This window comes from Pagrus major, chromosome 17, assembly GCF_040436345.1.
Source record: "Pagrus major chromosome 17, Pma_NU_1.0".
NCBI lineage: Eukaryota > Metazoa > Chordata > Actinopteri > Spariformes > Sparidae > Pagrus > Pagrus major.
The window spans coordinates 9,373,666-9,394,469 of NC_133231.1; the positions used below are offsets into that span (position 1 = coordinate 9,373,666).

The following is a 20,804-nucleotide window of genomic DNA, read 5'->3' on the forward strand; positions in this document are numbered from 1 at the left end:
GTAACAATATCACATTTATTTTTCTTAATCTTTAACTGTACAGACTGCAGTCAAGAATAATTATACCGTAGTATACAGCATATAGGCACAGCAGAAAGACTGTTCCCAACAATCCCTGTAGTTTATCAAAAATATGAAAGGTAAAATAAAGTACCTACATTGGTATTCAGTAAGAGAAATGTACAAAACTAAATATAAAAACAAAAAGACACAATACTATAATTTAACATAATAAATACAAAGATAAGAAAAAATAAAAATGTTGAACACTTATGAAAGAAGATTGTTTTAACACTGTTGTACCTGTTGTATGACTCTAGTACCTTGAGAGGAACGTGCCACATGACATTCAGCAGACTGAATGACTCATCAAGACTCTCAAAGAGTGAAAGGTTTCCATCACCTGGATTTCGCCATTGTAGCGTAGATCACAGACTCGTCGTTCTCTCTGGTTTTAGACCTAAGGGGTAAATTATAGTATTTGTTCATTTTAATCAAACAGCAGTCTAAGCATTTTTAGTGTCCTCTAGGGTTCCTGCACCAGGTGTACCTCCTGTGACCTCCCTGCTGGTGACATGGTGACAGCAGCATTGATGCTTTACTCCACATACAGAAGCTTCAGCCAATTATTCTTTTTTTGTTAAAAACTCTTTTAAAGCAACATTATTTAGCTTTTTTACCTTAAAATAACACCTTTAAAATAATTTTGATGGTACAGTATCTTGTAATAGTGTGAATGGTGTCTCTGTCACAGCCACTCTGCCCCCCATCACTTGTTTCTTCACTATGTAACTTCAGTGAGAGGGTTGATGAATTTTGCTTGAATTTTATTTTTGGAAAAATTCAGAGCAATTTGTATGTTTTTTCACGCTGAAGGTGACACAAATTCAGTCTGATTCAAAGATTATGTTATTGCATAGTCAAAGCAAAGATGTGGGCTCTGGGCAAAAACAAAACTTATAAAAGAAAGAAAGAAATTGTATTTGTTATGGACAGATCAGAGATTTCTCAAGATCTAGGTCACAGGTAATCAGAAGCTATTGGGTGCACCTGTGGTGCTCTACCTCAGCTGGCTGCAATCAATCAGCTGGGAGACTATATACTGGGGTTGCAGTTCCCCCTCTTCAGGTGGTTGTGTGTTTTAAGGGAGTCAACACCTTAAGTTGGCTCTCTGCATTTTCTGTTTGGGTTGAAAATCTGGGTTGAGTGTTTGAGAATTATTTCTTTTGGCCAGCTTCTATACATTTTGGTTTCCCCCCCTGATCAGTGACCTCCGATGTTTTTTTGTTCATCTATCATTTTGATAGAATTAGTGGGTGGCTGTGGGTTTTATTCCCACTGCCACATTTTAGACACCAAGGGACCAGTTTGTTTTGACCCTCTTGTGTTTTGTGCAGTGCCTTGTTAGTTTCCCAACCTGAGACCCCTGTCATTCAGGTTCTGTTTCCTGGGGAAACGTAACACATTAATCAATGCATAAATAAAAAGTGAAATATGAAAGTCTTCACACACCTTCAGAGTTGTTAGAGGCCAGTCAAAAACATCATTCGTGGTTTAGGTCATGGTATGAGGAATTTGCAAACATGACCTCACTAACTGTAAAATCCTGTCTGTACAGCTGTCGTTATCATCAATGGGAGTTTTCATGTAACTTGGTGAAGGTCAATGATCCTGAAGTGTTTTTTTTTTTACATCATACTCATACATTATTTTGTAACTTGAATATCTACAGTAACAAAGACTATAGTTGTGAAGTAACGTACAGTGACACTATGGTGCTGTGATCAGGTCAACGTTTGGACAGTGAACCTACCGGGAGTCCTGTGGTGCTCTGTTGTTGTCTCCTTGATGTGGAGGACGGGGGTTTCTGGGTTTGATGGTCACTGTTGAGTAGGTAACCTCATCTTCATAAGACACTGGAGCCTGAGGAGAGAAAGGAGGAGTCCGTTTGTTCAAAATCTGCAGATATTTGATTGCTGCGAGTGGAGATGATAAATATTCATGTGTGTGCACCATATTTACATTGTGGGGAGTGATGTCAGTAGCAGGTGGAGGAGAGGATGGGAATGTGTGGATGTTGACGTAAATACTGTTGGGTAGATCTTCAGTGGCTGAAGAGCTCGAGCCTATCTCACTGAGCCTGGATTCAGACACAGTCTGCTGGAGGTGACGCAACAAAAGTCAGATTATGTTTTTTGCTTCACAGTTTATTTATTTGTTTATTTATTTTTTTTAACTGTATGTGTCCATTGGGATCTTTGGGCTCCACTAACGTTGTCATTTTGATATTGTAAAATCACGAGAAGTTCAGGTTAGAAAGAACAATTCCTTACATGAGAAGACCACAGGAAAACCAATATGAGTTATTCATTTACTTAATAAATTATTGTCGGGACTCGTTTATAGAAACTTTATAAACTCATTCCCCCAAATCTTTCATCATGGACACAGAGTTTAATCAGATTCATGAGTTATTAATAACTGACAAAAGATGTACTCACTTTCTTCTCTGCATTGGTTCTCTGTTTTCTCCTGCCATGACAACAGAAACCAAAATAAATCATCAGAAAATCTTACACAAACATTATTGCTTAATCTTTGAAACCACATTTTTGAGAAGTTATTCTGTAATAATGGGAAACACAGCAGCTTGACACTTCTTTAAACTGCTGCTCAGTACACTCAGATTTTCACTGATGTTCATTTGTTTCACCATGTTAGAGTTGAGCTGTAGAAAATATTAAGAGTAAGGGAAAAAAAAGCTTTTAAGCCATCATAACTCAATTAAAATATTGCAGAATATTTAGAATTCTGTAGTCTTTTGAACAGATGCTAATTACGCTAACGTGAAAAACAAAAAAAACGACAACTTTTAAGAGTGATCAACATCTTCAATATATGAAATGGCCGCAGAATGGAAATTAAGATGACACACACATACACACCATGACAACACAACAAAATAAGTCACACAACATGTGGAAAAACACATGCAGATGCAATTTAAAAATGCACATGCTGAGTCATTCAGTCACATGCACTCTCTCCATCATTCATTGACTCACCAGAGCAAAAGAAGAGCTAACACAAGTGTCACAAAAAGAGCCACTCCAATTCCAGCTGTGATTGGGAGGGACTGGCTGCCTGAGGACAAACACACTGTATGTTTAGACTGGGAAAATAAGCACTTGTGCCTCTTTAAATACAAAATGAAGATGATAGATTAAATGTTCTAGATGAACAAAGTAGATGAAGACGAGTGATTAACCCTACTCTGTTGAATATTATGATTAATGTAGGAATTTTTGTCCATGATTTTAAATAATTGTTTTTGACAGTAAAGTGACACAAACCATGCTGTTCCTCCTTCATGGCTAGCAGCACCTCAGTTGAGTTGTTTTCTCCCAGTCGGTTTCTGGCCTGGCAGTAGTAGAGTCCAGTGTGGGACGCCTCCACAGAGGGGATAGACAGCACCTGTCCTGAGCCCACCTGTACCATGGATCTGGAAGAAGCTGTTCTCCTGTACCAGCTGTAGTTGTCTGCTGCAGGGTTAGCATCACCACTGCAGGTCAAATTCACACTGCTGCCCGCAGCAACATCCGGTGGACTCATGGAGACAGAGATGTTCACTGGCTGGTCTGGAAAAAAAGGGAAAAAAAAGAAAATGCACATGTTAACTGTTTTATTCCAAAATGAAAGAGGGTCCCTCATGGACTTTGGACTTTTCCTTGAAAAAAGAGGAAAAATCAGTTTTGTTATACACTAATTTGCCTTCTGGCTTTTGTCTTATTTTTGCTTTTATCTAATCCCAGTTGTTACTTGACCAACTTTTTGACCCCTCTTGACCGCAGCATGAAAACCTGCTAACTCGTGTCTAAACAGTGTGCTTGTGTCCTGTAACAATTCAAAACACAGACGCAGACTTGTCAGTGTGACATGTCAACATACTTACACTGGACATCAAGGTGAACCTCAGCAGACTTAATGAAGTCTTTGCCCCTCCTGCTGATATTGTTCCCGGCCTGACAGTAGTACAGTCCACTGTGGCTGGGCTGGACGTCAGAGATGGTGTGACTCTGTCCTGACCTGATGAAGTGTCCGTCTTTATACAGACTGTATCCACTTTGCGTCACAGGTGGGCTGGCATCACTGCTGCAGGAGAGAATCATCGAACTTCCTGTGACGATGTCTCCTGATGGACTCATTGACAGTGTGACTTTCTCCGGAGCGTCTGATCGAGAGACGCTTTAGATATTTAGCCTCACAGAGTTCAATCATCGATCATTTGAGCAGATAGGAGCTTCTTTGCCCGCCTTAGAGCCCACAACAGCTAATAAGTTATTGTGTCAACAAGTGACCCACTCTCTTCTTTCTCCTCTCTCCTGAGCCACTTAAATGGCAGCCTCCAGATGACTGAAGCATCATGGAGCCAAGGACATTTCAAATCCAGTAATATATAGTTTATATCCGTTTTTGAAGCCCTAAACTTGGAAATAATTCAAGTGTACGTAGTTGTATGCGTTTTGCTCTTCGAATAGGCTTTTTTGTTGAATAGCAGGTTTTTGCCCCTGTAACTCTCAAGCAGGGATATTTTGAGGTCACAAAAAGCACCTTTTTTAAGTGTAAAGTGTTTATTTTCAGTGATATTGTTATCTAATTTAAACTTCTATAGATTTATACAAGAAGCACGTAAAGATGTTCTGACAGCTTGGGGGAAAAAATCAGCTTATAACCTTTCAAAACAGACAAAAACCATGCCTGTACTCAAAGTGGTTGGACAACAGCTTTTAATTTACTTTGGGCTAAACTGGGATAAGAACAGGTTAAAGGCTTTGAGATAGTTGAGACAGGAAAATTGCATAATAAGTTGAGCTTTATAATGTTTTGTAAGTGTTATTCATGTACTTACATTGAACATTCAGAGCCACAGAGGCAGATCTGACACTCTCTTGCCCCAGAATGGCACATCGGTACCGCCCAGCATCCTCTCTCCTGGCCTTGAAGACTGGATTTAGTACAGGTAAGCCATCTTTCAACCAGACTATGTTTACAGGCGTATCACAACCTGACTCACAGGTCAGACTGACATCATCCCCCTCTGTCACAGTGCCTGGCTGCACATAAGCGGTCAACTCTGAATCAGAAACAGACGCAGAAAATAAGAACATACATTTCACTAAAATGTAATTCATTATAAATCATAATTGAGTGATTAGATTTTTTTTGTTCTTACTTTTTACAGACAAGTGAGAAGATGTCCTACTCATCCATCTGTTGAACGTTGTCCTAAATCCAAAGTAGTACTGTCCTTCATCAGAGTGTTGTACATCATTGATCTCCAGACTGCAGTCACTCCTGTAGTTGCCCGCATATTTAAAGTGGTCTGGGGATGAAGGTTGGTCTGACAGGGGATACAACATCCCCCTGCCAGACACATACCGGGCTTTATACCAGCCAACTGAAGTGACAAGATGGCTGCCGGGATAATCATACTTGCACTTTAAAACCACTGATGTCCCTTTTAAAGCACACTGACTTTTGAAGGTCACCTTCCAGTCTCCACTCCAGACCCCTTTGGGCAAAAATAAAAAAGATGCAGTGATTAAAATGTTGTACCTCTTTTCCCCTCAGAAACATCCAACATAAAGTCGAATTAGACTGACCCTCTGAGATCCACATTAAGATCTTTCCATTTCTACATTCTTTTGTGTTATTTTTTACAGTATCACCAAATTTTACATAATAATTATAATAATAATTAGATAAGACTAACCATATTTGCCAAACATTAATTTAAAGAATGTGTTGCCTTACCTGGCATTATGACCAGGATGATCAGCATCAAACTTTCCATGTTTACAATCAACCTGGGACATCATGACACAGAATACAGATTAAAATACAGGCTTTGTGCATTAAAGCCCCGAGAAAACTGAGCATCAAAGCGAGCTGTACTCACCAACTCAAGCAAGCTGACGTATTGCTTCAAAAATCCCTGGAGATGATTTTGTGCAGTGAAAAGCAGAAGTGAGAGCATGTCGCCTCCCTGCTTCCTCTCATCACGTCGTCACACATTCAGAGTGCTAGTTAAGTAAAGTGAGGAAGCATCTCATAATGTGACCTGAATCTGAACCCACAGACACAGACAGACACAGACAGACACACAGACAGGAAGAGTTTCTGGGATGTGGGCAAACAAGATTAGGACAATATATCCATGGATCATACAGTACATCACAACAATCAACACAGTACGGTGTCTGTTCAGTATCCTGCAGTGTTTTCATCATGCAAAGGAGCACTTACTGCTGTAGCAGCTGTAGGTGGAGCTTCACTGCAGAGTTTCCTGACAGTTTGTTTCAAAATGTCCCAGAGTGTCTGAGGGACATGTTGAAATGTAACAATATGATTGACCTCAAACATTTTGTACCAGCGTGTGTCACTGCCAGATAAATAGAGCAATGGTGCAATGAAACATGCAGTACAATGGATAAATGATTTCAACCTGTGTCATCTGAAGTGTGGTCGGTACCAAAAACCTCCACAGGAAACCTGACAGACTGAATATCCATAGGTGAGAGAGAGTGTGTGAAATTGTTTAATGAATTAACTTAATAAATTACATATGATTTATATTTCTCATATCCTGCAACAGAGATTTATAATCTCAAGATGGTCCCTGTGGTGATTTAGGAACATTATTTTGTGTGAGATTTTCTTATATAAAAACCACATTGAATCTGAACAAGAGGTCACAGCAGTACAAGAAATAGAAGAAGCCAACATGTTAAAAAAAGTGTTCTTACTTTGTCATTTGCTGAAATAACTTTATTAAATTTACTCAAGTACTGTACATAAGTACAATTTTGAGATACTTCAAGACACTTTAATTCAGGGCAAATTTAGTACTCTTATCTTCAATATATGTATTTGACTTACTAGTTACTTTTCAGATTTAGTTAAAAGCAAAATATAAATGACAATTAAATTATGATGTGACATTAAAGATAAAGATAAAACTTGATGGCTGAGGGGAAAATCACAAGCTACCCAGCAGATCAACTGTTCACAGCTCCAACATTAAAGTGATGAACACACTCACGCAGCAATTATTATAATCCAATAATAAAATATTATTCTGAAATATGTCATTTTGCATAATTTTTTTTTTTGCAGAAAAAAATAATGCATTTTATTTTTTATATAAAAAAATTACTCTGGGCCCAGTAATGTGATCTATCCTTGTCCACAGAGTGGCGTTACTGCACCATGCAACCAGTGAAGGCAATGCAAATCACTGGTGGGTGACAATAATACAACTGTGTCTAAAACACCCAAACTTTTAACTGTAGTTAACATCAATGACTGTATACTGGTGTGCATGAACCATCATATTAGCTGTGGAGGTTTGCTTTTGATAAGACCAAATGAAGTGTCCCACACAGCACTCCACTTACTTCTTCCCTCAGCTCCATTCATGTCCCCATCAGTACCTGATATAAGGTTACTGACGATGAAGAAAAGAGGAATAATAACTGTGGCTCCAAATGGATGACTGTAACATCATAAATCATTATGTACCTATATACTGTTGTCTTATCATAACTTTAAGCACATTGCCCCATCAAATATTTCCACTGCAGCTCCACATGAAGGGAGAAAATGTCACAATAAGAGCACGATAATGACACATTTATTGCACCAAACTTTTCCTCCACACAACGTGTCTTAGGCAGGAAAAGTTTTACAAGAAGTTTTTACAGAGTATTTGGTTTTTGTAATACAAACAGTGCAATTTGTAGAGTCATTGTGTGGTTGTTTTTTAACCAGCAGGTTTGTAGCCCTATTTGATGTCATAACAAAATTTCCAAAATGTAGCGGTGACATTCCGTTTCCTCACATTTTGTAAGATCATGTCTGTGGCTCCAGATGGCATAAGTGAAAGATGGACACACTAACAATGTAGCAACACCCTCGTGTTCTGATCAGTGTCATTGTGGTCAAAAAATATTTCTTATATTTTTTATCAGTTGTAGGCTACATTAGGAAAACAAAGAGAACATTCAGTCTGGTTACTTTCACTGATTGTATTATGTCTTTACAAAGTCTGGAACAATTTTTACTACTGTGAGATAAAATCAACTTTTATTTCTGATCTAAATTCATCAAAAATCAGTCACTGAATCCCTCTAAATTCACAGCTGACATACTTTTTCCTCACTCTCATGCACTTTTAAACGTACAGTATGTCCATGCTGGAAAAAAATGCAACATACAGTCAAGTTACAATTTGAGTTTTATTTTTCTTAATGTAGCAAACACATGTACCACATCATGTAATTTTGCATTATTGCTGGCTTGGCTTAAGACTGATTTAATGCAAGCAAGCTATGTCAACTGAATAAATGCTGCAGCGTTTGTAATCAAAATAAGCCCATTAACAATTAAGAAGATTGCTGAATACAGTAAAACTCACATTGCATATTCTTTATAGATGTCAAACAATTCTCTATATGTTTTTCCACTAATATGTATTAGTACAAATAATTGTCACCTATCAGGTCAGAGGATACAAATGATGCAACCAGTCATACTGTGTCATCTACATTAACATGTCAGCTATCAACTAAAAAGCAGCAGTAGCTATAACCTGTACTGTGGATATGAATGTAAGCAAAATGACAACCAACGTGACAATCAATGTTACTTTTTCATTTTTTGATTCAGGCAGCACACAGGGGTAAGATGCATAGAAAACCAAGAGAGAGACATGCAACACAGTTTAGGAGCTGAACTCGCAGTCAGGACCAGGACCACGTGTCGTCCTCATGGTGAAGAAGCCATAACGACATGTCTAACCCAGAGCAGCGTAAGGCTTCAACAGAGTTCACAAGGAGTCGTTTCCCGTCCCACAGTCCTCTCTGGGTGAATGTATGTAGAGCGAGGAAGGCTGGTGTGTTGTTCAGCAGAAAGAATAACAGAGAATTACAGGAGCAAAAACATGAGTACACTTGGAAGAGAACAAAACACAACAAAATGTGAAATTATTAGATTACCGAACATCATTTCATTCATCATTAAATGCACGACAAGGAGTTTTTAAAGGTAGGGAAGGTGATTCTGGATAAAGCTAGTTGATTGTTGAGTCTCATTCCTCGGTTTTGGGTCAGAATTTCTGGCAGAATACGGATATTCTATCTTTCTCCAGAATTGCCTTTCCTACCATTATTTAGTTATGAAACCGACCTGAATCAATACTAATGCTTCTATATGACCTTCAGCGATAAGATTGGCTGTTCCTGCATAATGTTATAGTTACTGCCTGTTATGCCTATCAATGAGTCCAGAGTACCAGATTTATGTGGGTCAGGTAAGTCATGAAATTAAAACTATTTTAAATGGCAGATTGCTGAGGATGAACTGAGGGTTCTCACAGCCTGAGCAAAGAAGCTGCTCTGTAGTGTGGTGGAACGATACAACACCAAAAGAAATATCATTTTGTTTCACGATCTTTGTATTACAGTCATTGATATTACATAGTCATAAACACACACATTACCTTATGACTATGCATCCATCAAATGGATGAGTTTAAAAAATAGTTTATTTCTTTCCTCCTGGAAAATCATTAAAAATGTTGATGACTCATCCAGCACATGGGGCGTATATTGATTATTTGTCCAATGACGTACATACCGTGCTATTGGCTGCTGCCTGTTTTTACAGGAAACATGTACCTATGCTGAGGCAAATAGCATTCGATTAGCTGTTTCAACAAATGCACACACCAACCAGATCAAGATCTTCAAGAAGGGGGTGGTGCTGCTCATACCACTTTTGTCCACAGGGGCCGCCTCACTCGACTAAAAATTTCAATTCATTGTCACAGTTTTAAGATTTGAGTCTGTGAATGACGACACTGAGAGTTTAAAGAGTCAAACCTGATCTGCCCTTTTCCATCCCGGTCAGTGGCGAGGCTGCTGCAGTAACGTGTAAACAACTTTGGAGGAATCCTTCGGCTTTTTATCACCACCCAGTGGCAGATTGTGGACCTGCACCTGGTCCACACTGAACCAAGATCAACAACAAACAGAAACCATATGAGATCATTTGGACATCTGACTCAGATCAAAAACCACTGAAATGTTTTTAAAGTCCAAAACTGGGATGAGAAATTTATTGTCCTCTCATAAACTGGAGAAGGTGTTGGATATCACAGAAGACAGAGGAGTGTAAAGTGTAGAAAGGGTGATGACAGGAAGATAAAGAAGAAAGCAAGAGAGCCAGTGCAGTTGTAAAATAAAATCCGTGACACACAAGACATGAAACAGTAGACTGCTGCTGTGGTCAACAGCTCTGTAGGGAGACAGATGGTGAAGATGGGAGACAGAAAATGACAGAATGGGAGGAAGAAAGGGACTAAGACAGAGAGAGGGATGTAGTTCAACGCACAGTATGTAATTTCTGCCACTAGGGGTCTCTCAATCAAAACAAAAGAGGTAAGTAGCATGGGATGATGGGGATTGTTGTCTTCGGGCATATCACCACTACTGGTGACAATCAGACTGCACGACGAAATGTTCATGGACGAGGTAATGTTTTTAGGTTTAATTCATGTTATGTTTAGTCTCATTTGCCAAATCCTTTGTCACTCTGACATTCTCTCAGGAGTTTTAGCGACATGCGACCTAATGCAACGTGTCTTTACATTGAGAAAATGTACAGATTTCTGTGGGTTTGAACTTTGAGGGAAACATCTAGTTGTTTTTAAACATTTTAATATTGAAATGTAACGTATTAAATCTCTCAGAGGAGAAAGTCACAGAGATAAATTTAGATGGTACCTGGATAATTTGGAGTAGTGGACAGTGATGTAGTTGGGCGCGGGGCTGTGACTTTCAACCTCTGTGATTGGTGGAGCATCCTTCATAGGAACGATGGCAGGGTGGGAACTGTCACTCAAGTCCTCTGGCTCCTCCTACACACACACACACACACACACACACACAGGCAGAGATACATCAGACTCTCAGATAATTTGTAATTTATTGTCATTCATTTCCAGTTATATCAGACTCTCTAATGGTGTACTGAGTTGTGTACCGGTATGTCGGACATCTTGCCCTTTCTCACTGGAAAGGTCTGTTGGGCTGACTCATAGAACATGGTGTCAGCTGTCACTGACGGGCGCTGGTGTCACACACACACACACACACACACACACACACACACACACACACACACACACACACACACACACACGAGTAAAACTGAGGGTCATTTTTAATTAATAGACATTAGCGGAGAAAATTGCAAAGGCACATCATTAAAAACTACCCCGAAGTTAAAGGTGCACTGTGCAGTTTTGGGTAAGAAATTTTAATCAGAAGACAAAGACAACAAACTATAATAAACAAACTCTCTTCTTTTTTATGACTGAATAATCTGAATAAACAAAGTGACCTTAAAGGACAACACAATTTCGTACTGTTTTACTGTATGCTTCGGTGACCCTGCCACCTTCTAGCTTCAAACAGTGTTCTGGGGACCTTATTTTCTTATGAGATCAGCTCGTTTATTCAGTTATGGAAAAAAATAACTATTTCTGTTTGTGGTTGAGTTTGAATTTCTTCACCAAAACTATAGTGGCCCTTTAATGTGGGATGTTGCGTCATTAAAAGCATGATTTTGAACTGGCCACCACTAATAAAAGAAAAACTGAGGATGTTGATTCATTTAAGACAAATTAAAAGTACTGTACCTTGTTTGCTACTTCTCCTGACTCCATGTCTACTCTGTGCATGTTCTTACTGTGAAGACACAGGCACAGTATTATCAAACCATAACTAAGTGACAACTCCTACCACAAAAATAATGAAAATAAGCCATAAAACCAGATTTATGATGCTCAACCTTCTAAAAAAAATCATATAATACTAGATAACTGATGTTGAACTCTAAAATAAGCTACAGTAGACACAAACATGTTGTATATTTCTCCTAGAATCAAAACAAACCCTGTTTTTTATTATGTATTTTATTATTAAATAGTCCATCTAGCAGTTAGTGTCAGTGTGTCACCTGATCATGATGGCCACCGTGAGAGTGATGAGTCCAGCAGACACGCCTACTGCTGATGCCAAGGCAATGACCTTAAGACGACCTGCCAGTGGGAGGACAATAAAGATCATCAGCATGACAAGAAACAGGAGGACAACAGGAAGAAAGGAGAGGTAATAAGGGTTAACATGAGACGAATAAAAATAGAAGTGGAGCAAGCTAAAAAAAACAGAACAACAGACAAAAATAGAAAGAGAGAAAGTGAGGAATGGGGAAAGTGCTGTGCATCATCTCTCAGGCGTCTAGACTCGAGACTTGTGTTTCCAGTTCTGATTTCCAAACCTAACTCCACTTCTTCAGCTGTCTAGACTCAAATAGTAGTTTTCCACAACACCTCATCACCCCGTCCTCTCCCCTCATAGCAAGAGGGCTTTACATGACTCACCATGACTCATAGAAAAACAGTCAGAAACCATGAAGCTATACAAAACGAAGACCAGGGCCCGGACCTCATGCTGCGATAGTGACAGGGGAGGTTTCATCACTCATCAGTTCAAAACCTATCCAAACATCCCCTCGTGCTATAAGCTCAGGGAGACATTTTTTTATCGTCCATTGTCTGAGATAATGAGAAACATAGATGTTTAACGGGGCAGGGGTGTTTTATTAAACTTATCAGTGACACCTCATCTCTTCCATTGCACCTTTTAAAGTGACAAAAGCAGCACAGTGATTCAGAAACAAGAAGTCACAACCCTCTGCAGTGAGCACAGGGGAGTGTCAGGGAACAGTTGTCAGCAGAGATGACACCTTCACAACTCATGAAAATCACCACATCAAAAATTCCATTGAAACATTTATTTGTCTCAAAGGTTGTTATAATGTTACACAGCAGAGAGCCTGAAGCCTCCTTATTCTTCTTGCAAGGGTCAAAACTTGAACTATTAAGAAATCCACCGCATTTTCATAGAAATACTTTCCAGTTCTGCTTTTTTTTTTTTTTACTGCCAGTTCATATAAGTAATTCAGCATATAACAACTTGATGAATGTTTTTTTCATGTATGCTACTTTTGATAGATAGTGTTAAGAAAGTTTTTTCATAACAACACAAACACAACACAAGCAACGCCGCAACACTAGGGCCATAACAAAGATCTTCCAGTAAAAAGGTCTAGGTTTGCCAGGGGTTCTGTGAGGCTGTATTTTGTGTTTAGGCACAGTTTGCGTTTACCAGGGGTGTTTTACGCTTTAACTGTACTAACAAACAGAAAATAGTTTCTCTTCCACACAGACACGCAGTGTGAAAGATAAAGTGTCCATGCATGAATCATTATGTACCTCTGACTCGTACAGTGAGGACAGGAGAGCTGTGAGCTCCGATTCGATTCCTGGCCTCACAGTAGTACTGACCGCTCTCTCCAGGGCCAACCTCTGAGAAGGTGAAGACGGGGCCGGACTTGGTGCCCCACGCTGCACAGAAAGGGAAAAGATCCACTTAGTTTCAGAGTGTTGGAGGATACACACCAACAGACAATCCAGAGGCACACAGAGCATGACACCTTAGTGACTGCAGACATTAACCACAGGTTAGAGCGTTAGGTATTGATGATTTTGTAATGTTAACCTTGAGCGGAACCACATTTTTACGATGCTAACATTGTACAGAGCCCCCGTCCAGAGTCAAGCGGTGCCACGTGAAGTTATCCACCGCTGGGTTGGCCTGACTGCTGCAGGTCAAGGTCAACGGTCGGCCAGCGTCCACCACGCTGGAGGGACGAGCCAAAACTGAGGTGTTCTTAGGAGGGTCTGAAGAGAGAGGGAGAGAAAGATAGGAGCAGAGGGTTAAGGAAGGAACTCATGATTAAATATTGATTACAACATGTATGTGTTAGATTAATGTTTAACTTAGAGAACAGTAACATAGGAAAAGCTTTGATCATTTGTGGAAGAAAATATTTCCATGATTGAGGCAGGACAAAGAGAAGAGCAAGTGGAGACTGAGAAGAGGTGGCTGGAAAGACAGATAGGGGGAGAAGGAGAGAAACTTTAGAGGTATTGATGAGGAGAGGAGAGGAGAGGAGAGGAGAGGAGAGGAGAGGAGAGGAGAGGAGAGGAGAGGAGAGGAGAGGAGAGGAGAGGAGAGGAGAGGAGAGGAGAGAACTGTCACAGAGCAGCATGTACTATACAATAAATAAATAAATAAATAAAAACCCCACCCAGAAGAATCCCAAACATCAAGTCCTGCACACACAAACAACACGCCCACTACTTACAAAGTATAGTGAGTGTAGCAACAGGGGAGGTTTGGTATCCTAACCGGCTCGACGCTGTACAGTAGTACTGACCAGCGTGGTGAGAACGCGCCGCGGGGAACGTCAGGTTCTGGACGGTTCCTTTAGCCAACACTTGGTCCCCGAGGATACGATACCAAGTATACCTGCAGGAGAGAGGATGGCGAAGATGATGATGATGAATATGATTGTGGGACTGGGCAGTTTGAGATACCATATTCTCTGGTCCTTAATAATTAGATTATTGGATTTTCTAAAGGTAAATATTTACCCTTATTACAATGTATTTTTTTTTTTATACTACCCAGTCCTTTTTTGTAACACCTTGAAGCAAAGTGAAAGTCTGAATTAAATGTCAATGACAAATGCAGTGATGAAAATGGAGACAAAATCACCTGTGAGTAGCGTGATATGAAGGAACAGCATTATATATTATACTCTCAGTTCAGCATCAGCATCATTTAATACTTGTTAGAAAGCTGCTAATGTTGATAACCCTGGAGGACACATATTCCTCATACCTGTTGGCAGGAGGGTTGGCTTGGCTGACACAGCTCAGGTTCACAGATGAGCCTTCTCTGATGTCACCTCGAGGACTCACCAGCACACGAGTGTTCTTTGGAGAGTCTGAACACACAAACACAGAGAGAAAAACAGGAGCATCATTCCTTAAATGTTCATGTTTTTATTTTAAAGTTCAGTCCGTGCCAACATCGATACCTAAAACAGCTTTAATAGAGGCAGCACTGGTGCCCACCAAACATACACTGACATACTGTAACTACAACCTGCAGATCTTTTAGTTTAGGGTATGAAGGAAAGCAGACCAGAGTAAAAAAAAAACAGTTAATTGTGAAAATCAAAACAGTTGCAGATTAATTTTCTGTCGACTTACTAATCGACTAACTCATGAGTCCCTTCAGCTCTCCTGCTTTTTGAGGCATTTTTTAGAAACAAAAGTAAAGTTTCAAAATGAAAAATCAGCAGTTTGTATCACTTCCTCCTGAATCCACATGACAGACTACTGTCATTACGTCTAAAGTTTCACATAAAGTTGCTGCCCAATCAGTTTAACCCAGACTAACCTTTGACAGCTTTACACAACAGGACTGAAGATATGACTACACATCCAGAAGTGAGACGGGTTTACAAAGGGTTATTGCTCTCAATATAATATCTGATTTAAGCATGCATGTTTTTTATTTTGTCTGACATCCTAAAAACTTACAAGTGACATTGAGTAGGAGTGGTTTGGAGCGGTCTGTCCCCAGTGAGTTACGAGCTACACAGAAGTACTCTCCTCTGTCCGTATATTTAAGGTGGGACAGCTGTAGCTGAGGCCTAAAACTGTCAGGGATGCTGCCACTGTCCATGTCTGGAGAGCACACAAACACACACGTGCAGATTAGTGCACACATGAATTCACATTGAGAGCCAAATCTAAAGACTATGCATAAATAGGTTTACAGACAGTGTCATCATGTGCTGTCCTTTACCTTTGAACCATGCAAAGCTCTCTACAGGTGGAGCTGCGTCACTAATGCAGGTCAGGGTGACCAACGCCCCCTCTGACACCTCCCCTGCTGGGAAGACTGATATGGAGGTGGAGTGAGGCGTGTCTGGACGGGAGAGAAATGATAGATATGAGGAAGAAATGGGTGCAAAGGGAACAGAAAAAAACGGGAGTGGAGATGAAATATTGCAAAATGTAAATGCAGTTTACTATTTAAGTATAAGTATTCTTCTTCTTGAATGTCTCTGTTTATATCAACTCAAAGTTTGAGCAACTAATCCAAAAAGTAAAGAAATCAACATATTTGTATTTAGCTCGTTACAGATGCACAACCTGAAGGCAAAAACTTCCTGTTTTCCTCAGCTTGATTGGTTAATTGTACTCACGTCCCAGAGCCAGGGAGAGGGATGGTGACTGGACATTCTGTGGAGGGATTGGTCGACAGGTGTATGCTCCAACATGCTGCTGGTCAAAGCGGTTGATGATCATCCACTGCTCATAGGAGCCGAGGTTCAGTCCATTCCTGTGTGCAGAGCATCATATCACCTCTACAGTCTAAGAGACAGCATGCCTTTTGAATATTAATCACAATATAGGCTCTGAACTGCCGTCTGGGTGACCAATAGTACACCCACATGTACAGTAAACACACCTGTACAGTGCAAGGCTCCTTCCTGGAGCAGCACATCCTCTGGCCTGACAACCTACAAACACAGTCTCTCCAAAGCCAAACATGTTGGCGGGTCTCGCTGGATGCACCTGCACCTGGAGGTCTGAACACACACACACACACATTCACACATACACAAAAATACTGGCTGTATGAGTCTACTGCAGAACTCAACACATATTTGTCATATCTGAGATGCTACAGATGCAGTTTTAGTTTATGTGAACCTACCTGTTACATCAAGTTTGATGGTGTTCGGGGAGGTCCACCTGCCCAGTGGTTGGTCTGTCTCAAACCTGAAGTGGTACTCGCCTGCATCACTCAGCTTCACAACCCGAATCTGGACCGAACAGCTGGAATAGCTGCCTCCAATGTAGCTGGAACAATTCAACAACAATCAACGATTCATTTCTCAGACATTTATGCATGATTTCAAGTACAGTATGCCACATTTAAAAAATCACTGTATGTTTTCTCCTACCGTGTGCGTCCACGGTATGACAAGCTGATCTGGTTGGGGTCAGTGTGGTGAGTGAACTCCCTGCGGCCGTCTGCAGACACACGGAACCACATGACCTGCTTCACAGTGTGACCTGTGAACCACAGCAATAACTCTAACCTTAATTGATCTAAACTTGGTCACACACAAATCCACTTTAAAGCATTATGTATCGTTACAGATTGTTGACTTTATTTTCAAATTACAGGAATGAAATGACAACATATAATAGAGGCGGCCTATACATTGATTTAATACCTGATGGGTAGTCATAACGGCAGGGCAGAGTGACAGTTGTTCCTGCCCACACACAGATCTCCCTCCTAGAAAATGACACACTCCACCTGCTCTGGATCCCTGCAGCACAGTTTAAAGGCACAAACATGCAAAAAATCATAAATACCAAGAAATATCAATGCAACAAGTTCATTCACAGTTGCAAAGTTAAAGCAAAACAAACAACTTTTTAACATCCTCCCCTCCTGGTGTTTGCATGTGGTATCACTGTTAGCACTGCTGTTGCAAAGACAGCGTTAGCAACATGGCTACCACTAACGTCCTGGCTACTGTCCGAGGCAAAAAACAACCGTAAGAACCACAATTTGACCTAGAAACCCCCGATCTCAGTGGCAGAGTAAAACACCTGGTTGTATTAACAAGTAGGCAATAGCAACCAGGGAAAACAATGCCCCTTCCTGTTTTGGTTGCACAATGGTGGACGTGTGTCCTTTGTGCCGTAATTCATCCTTCATTTTTGAGGGAAAAATGAATCCCAGTGGCAGACTGAATAGCAAAGTCAACTACATGCAGATGGTATCATTTCATTACAGCCATTACAATGTGCAACCAGTATTTACTCCAGAATGATAACTTAAAAAAAGGTTGTCTTTTGCCAGTTTATAAAAAAAGGTAATTAAAACACACACATAATGCACACATAACCAAACCATCCAACCACCAAAACCATCCCTACACTCTCTGTCACTCACTCTGTCTTTTTACACCATTTGTTCTTGTGTTTTTATCAAGAACCAGTTCAGTGTTAGAAACAAATAAGCATCCATTTCTTCTGACTGTCACACCCACATATTCCCTGCCTTATAAAACAGGCTACCAAAGGTCTAGGGAATACATACTTAAAGGCTGAAACAGTTGTAAATTACAACCGACCACAAGTCAAAGTTTTCCTCCAATGTGGCTCCTCAGAGAAAAACTTGTTAAACCACAGCTCTGATCAGCTCACAGAGTGACACAGAAAACTGAAGCAGGGAGAATGAGCCCTGATGTGCAGCCGTGGTGTCGTCCTGTGCTGCTAACTGCCTGCCTGGCTGACTACCTTGCACAAAAGGCAATCAATACTTATAAATAACTTGAGCGTAAAGGCAAGGGCACCTGGCTGCAAGACCTTACTGTATGTTCATAATGGATCCGATAAGTCTGTCATTCATTATTTTCACAGTTGTTTTGCAGTATGATTGACACATTTATGACGTATCTAAAATACAATAATAATATCTAACCATTAAGGATCATGCCAGTTCATCACACCCCCTAATAAATAATATGAATATCCTTAATAAAACCTTGTTTAGTTAAGTTTTGCACCTCATGATGGAAAAAGCTATCATTAATGATGTACACTACTGTGTTTTTTTCACTTACCTGGTAAAGCTGTAAGGATGGTGCCCAGAACTAACGCACCTGCCAACATCTCCGCTGACACGAGCTCTATAATGTCACCGGAGGAGGAGAAAAGCACAGAGACAGAGAGGTGAAGAAAACATTCAGGATAGGATCAACAACATCCAGCTGAATAAATGTGAAGCACTCACCCTTTAAAGTATCTTCATTCAGCTCAGTCAGTCAGATAGGACAGGGTTAGAGGGATGTGTGCGACCCAAACAGTGACGGAGGAGATTTTTTAGAGCGGTGAGAGTTGTGGGGTGATCAGAATCGGGCGGTAGGAGATGGGAGGAGGAGTGGAAGGGGCAGAAGGAGGAGGATGAGGAAGAGGAAGTGTATGGGTTTTTTTAAAGTAACTTCTGCTGCCTTCTTATATTCTACGTTTTAAACTCTGTTTCTATTTTCACTTGTTCCACCTCTCCCTGTGAAACTGTCTTTAAGGTCAATGATGTGATGTGTCTGGTTTCCTACTTTATTGTTGTGAAAATGTGACAGCCTTGTGATCGTGTCACATTCACACTGGTCTGTAATAACTGAGGGTCATTAACCTGCAGCTAAGTTAAATACATCATCAAGCAATCTTACATTACAGCAAACCATTCAGTGCTGCTTTGTCTTAAAGAAGCATTAAAGGTGCACTATATAGTTTTGAAAAAATAAATAAAGTCAAACTCAGATTATTTACTATATTAATAAGGTATTAAAACAAACGCTGAAATGTATTTGTATGTTTGATATATTTCCATAACTACATAAACAAGCCACCCTTAGTGAATACATAAGTGTATGTATAAAGTATGAAATTGTGTTGTCCTTTGAGCACAGTTTGTTTATTCAGTTATGAAAAGCAATACATGAAGATAGCACAACATTTATTTCCCTAAACTTTAATTAGGGGGTTAGGAGTTATGGTGCCAACCAATACCATTATCTCTTTCCTGTCCACTCTGTAATAAAGGCATGAAATGGCTCCATAATAATAATAACAACCAGTAATTAAACAGCTGTTGGTTCTTGATTGTTTATTAGAGCAGAAGCATTAAAAAAGTAGTTTGTGCCTGTACAGTATGTACCAATACATATGTGTCAGTACTGGGGAACAAGATATGAAATAAGGGATTTACAGGGAATAACAATTTGGGATTTTACAAATAATTTATACCGTAGTCATTTCTTACTGGGTATCTGATGGCTACTGGGTATCTGATCTATTATTACTGGGACATTAATCTGAAATCGTGGTCGACAGCAGTACAGCTCCTCACAGTGAGAGCTTGCCTTGATTCAGCTCCGTGCACGGCCTCTGTTCATCTCAGAAACTGAAAACACATATAGCACAAGACAAAACACTCGATATGAACCACAACTCTTATGTATGGTTCATATAATCTTCTGACAGCAAACTGTTCACTTAATTTTGTTTGTTCTTCCATGTTTTGAGGCGAGTAAAATAAAAACAAACTGTTCTTATATTGTTCTCTGTGGTAAAGTAAAAGCAAGTGGGTCCCTCCTTGTTACATATAGTTTTATTGTAACTACAGGATATGCAGGCAGTAATCTAAAGCAATGTTACCAAAGTTATTCAAGAATGTGGTCATTTATGTTATGGTCATTTGGTACTTAGTGCCAGTGGCAACACTTTACAATGAGGTTCACAAAAATGCGAGTAGTTATTGAGTAGTTTCTCATTACCTACAGTACTTCATGTTTATGTAACAGGCGACTGAGTGATGCAGAAGTCATCACTCCATCTTCCCTGAAATGTCTAGATAATGGATTAGGTTCCCAAGAGTTAAAGAATAACTACAGTATAAATTGTCTGTATATTAAACCCACATGTTCAGATTATTGCTCAGTAGCCATACATATCATGTATTTATAGAATAAGTACCCAAGTTAAAACAATAAATTATTTTTCAATAGGTAATACAGATGAATGAGTTAATATAGCACATGTTTGTCAACACAGTGGTCCACATGCACTGAAAAACAACTATTCAGCTGGACCTTCTTCCATTATAAACACAACCTCCAGCTTTTAAAGAAAATTGTAATATGGCCCAGTGAACTTTGTTTCCTCTGACTTG

General features: G+C 39.8%; 1 protein-coding gene across 1 annotated transcript; it reads right to left on the bottom strand.

Moving 5' to 3' along the window:
* LOC141011388 (B-cell receptor CD22-like) lies at nucleotides 1–5,863 on the bottom strand. The gene is made up of 10 exons (XM_073484533.1): nucleotides 5,815–5,863; nucleotides 5,234–5,572; nucleotides 4,910–5,134; nucleotides 3,953–4,231; nucleotides 3,354–3,638; nucleotides 3,066–3,144; nucleotides 2,502–2,532; nucleotides 2,023–2,160; nucleotides 1,814–1,923; nucleotides 1–460 (listed from the first exon to the last, which is right to left on the bottom strand). The coding sequence occupies exons 1-10, from the start codon at nucleotides 5,852–5,854 to the stop codon at nucleotides 400–402; spliced, it is 1,587 nt and encodes a 528-aa protein (XP_073340634.1). The 5' UTR covers nucleotides 5,855–5,863; the 3' UTR covers nucleotides 1–399.
* Nucleotides 5,864–20,804: the final 14,941 nt, after the last annotated feature.

Excerpts from the sequence above, each read along its gene's own strand:
- LOC141011388 (XM_073484533.1), bottom strand. The coding sequence starts at position 5,854 with ATGGAAAGTTTGATGCTGATCATCCTGGTCATAATGCCAG. Across the intron at positions 5,573-5,814 it reads CATCCTGGTCATAATGCCAG|GGGTCTGGAGTGGAGACTGG; the intron begins GTAAGGCAACAC and ends TTTTGCCCAAAG. Across the intron at positions 2,161-2,501 it reads GAACCAATGCAGAGAAGAAA|CAGACTGTGTCTGAATCCAG; the intron begins GTGAGTACATCT and ends CGTCACCTCCAG.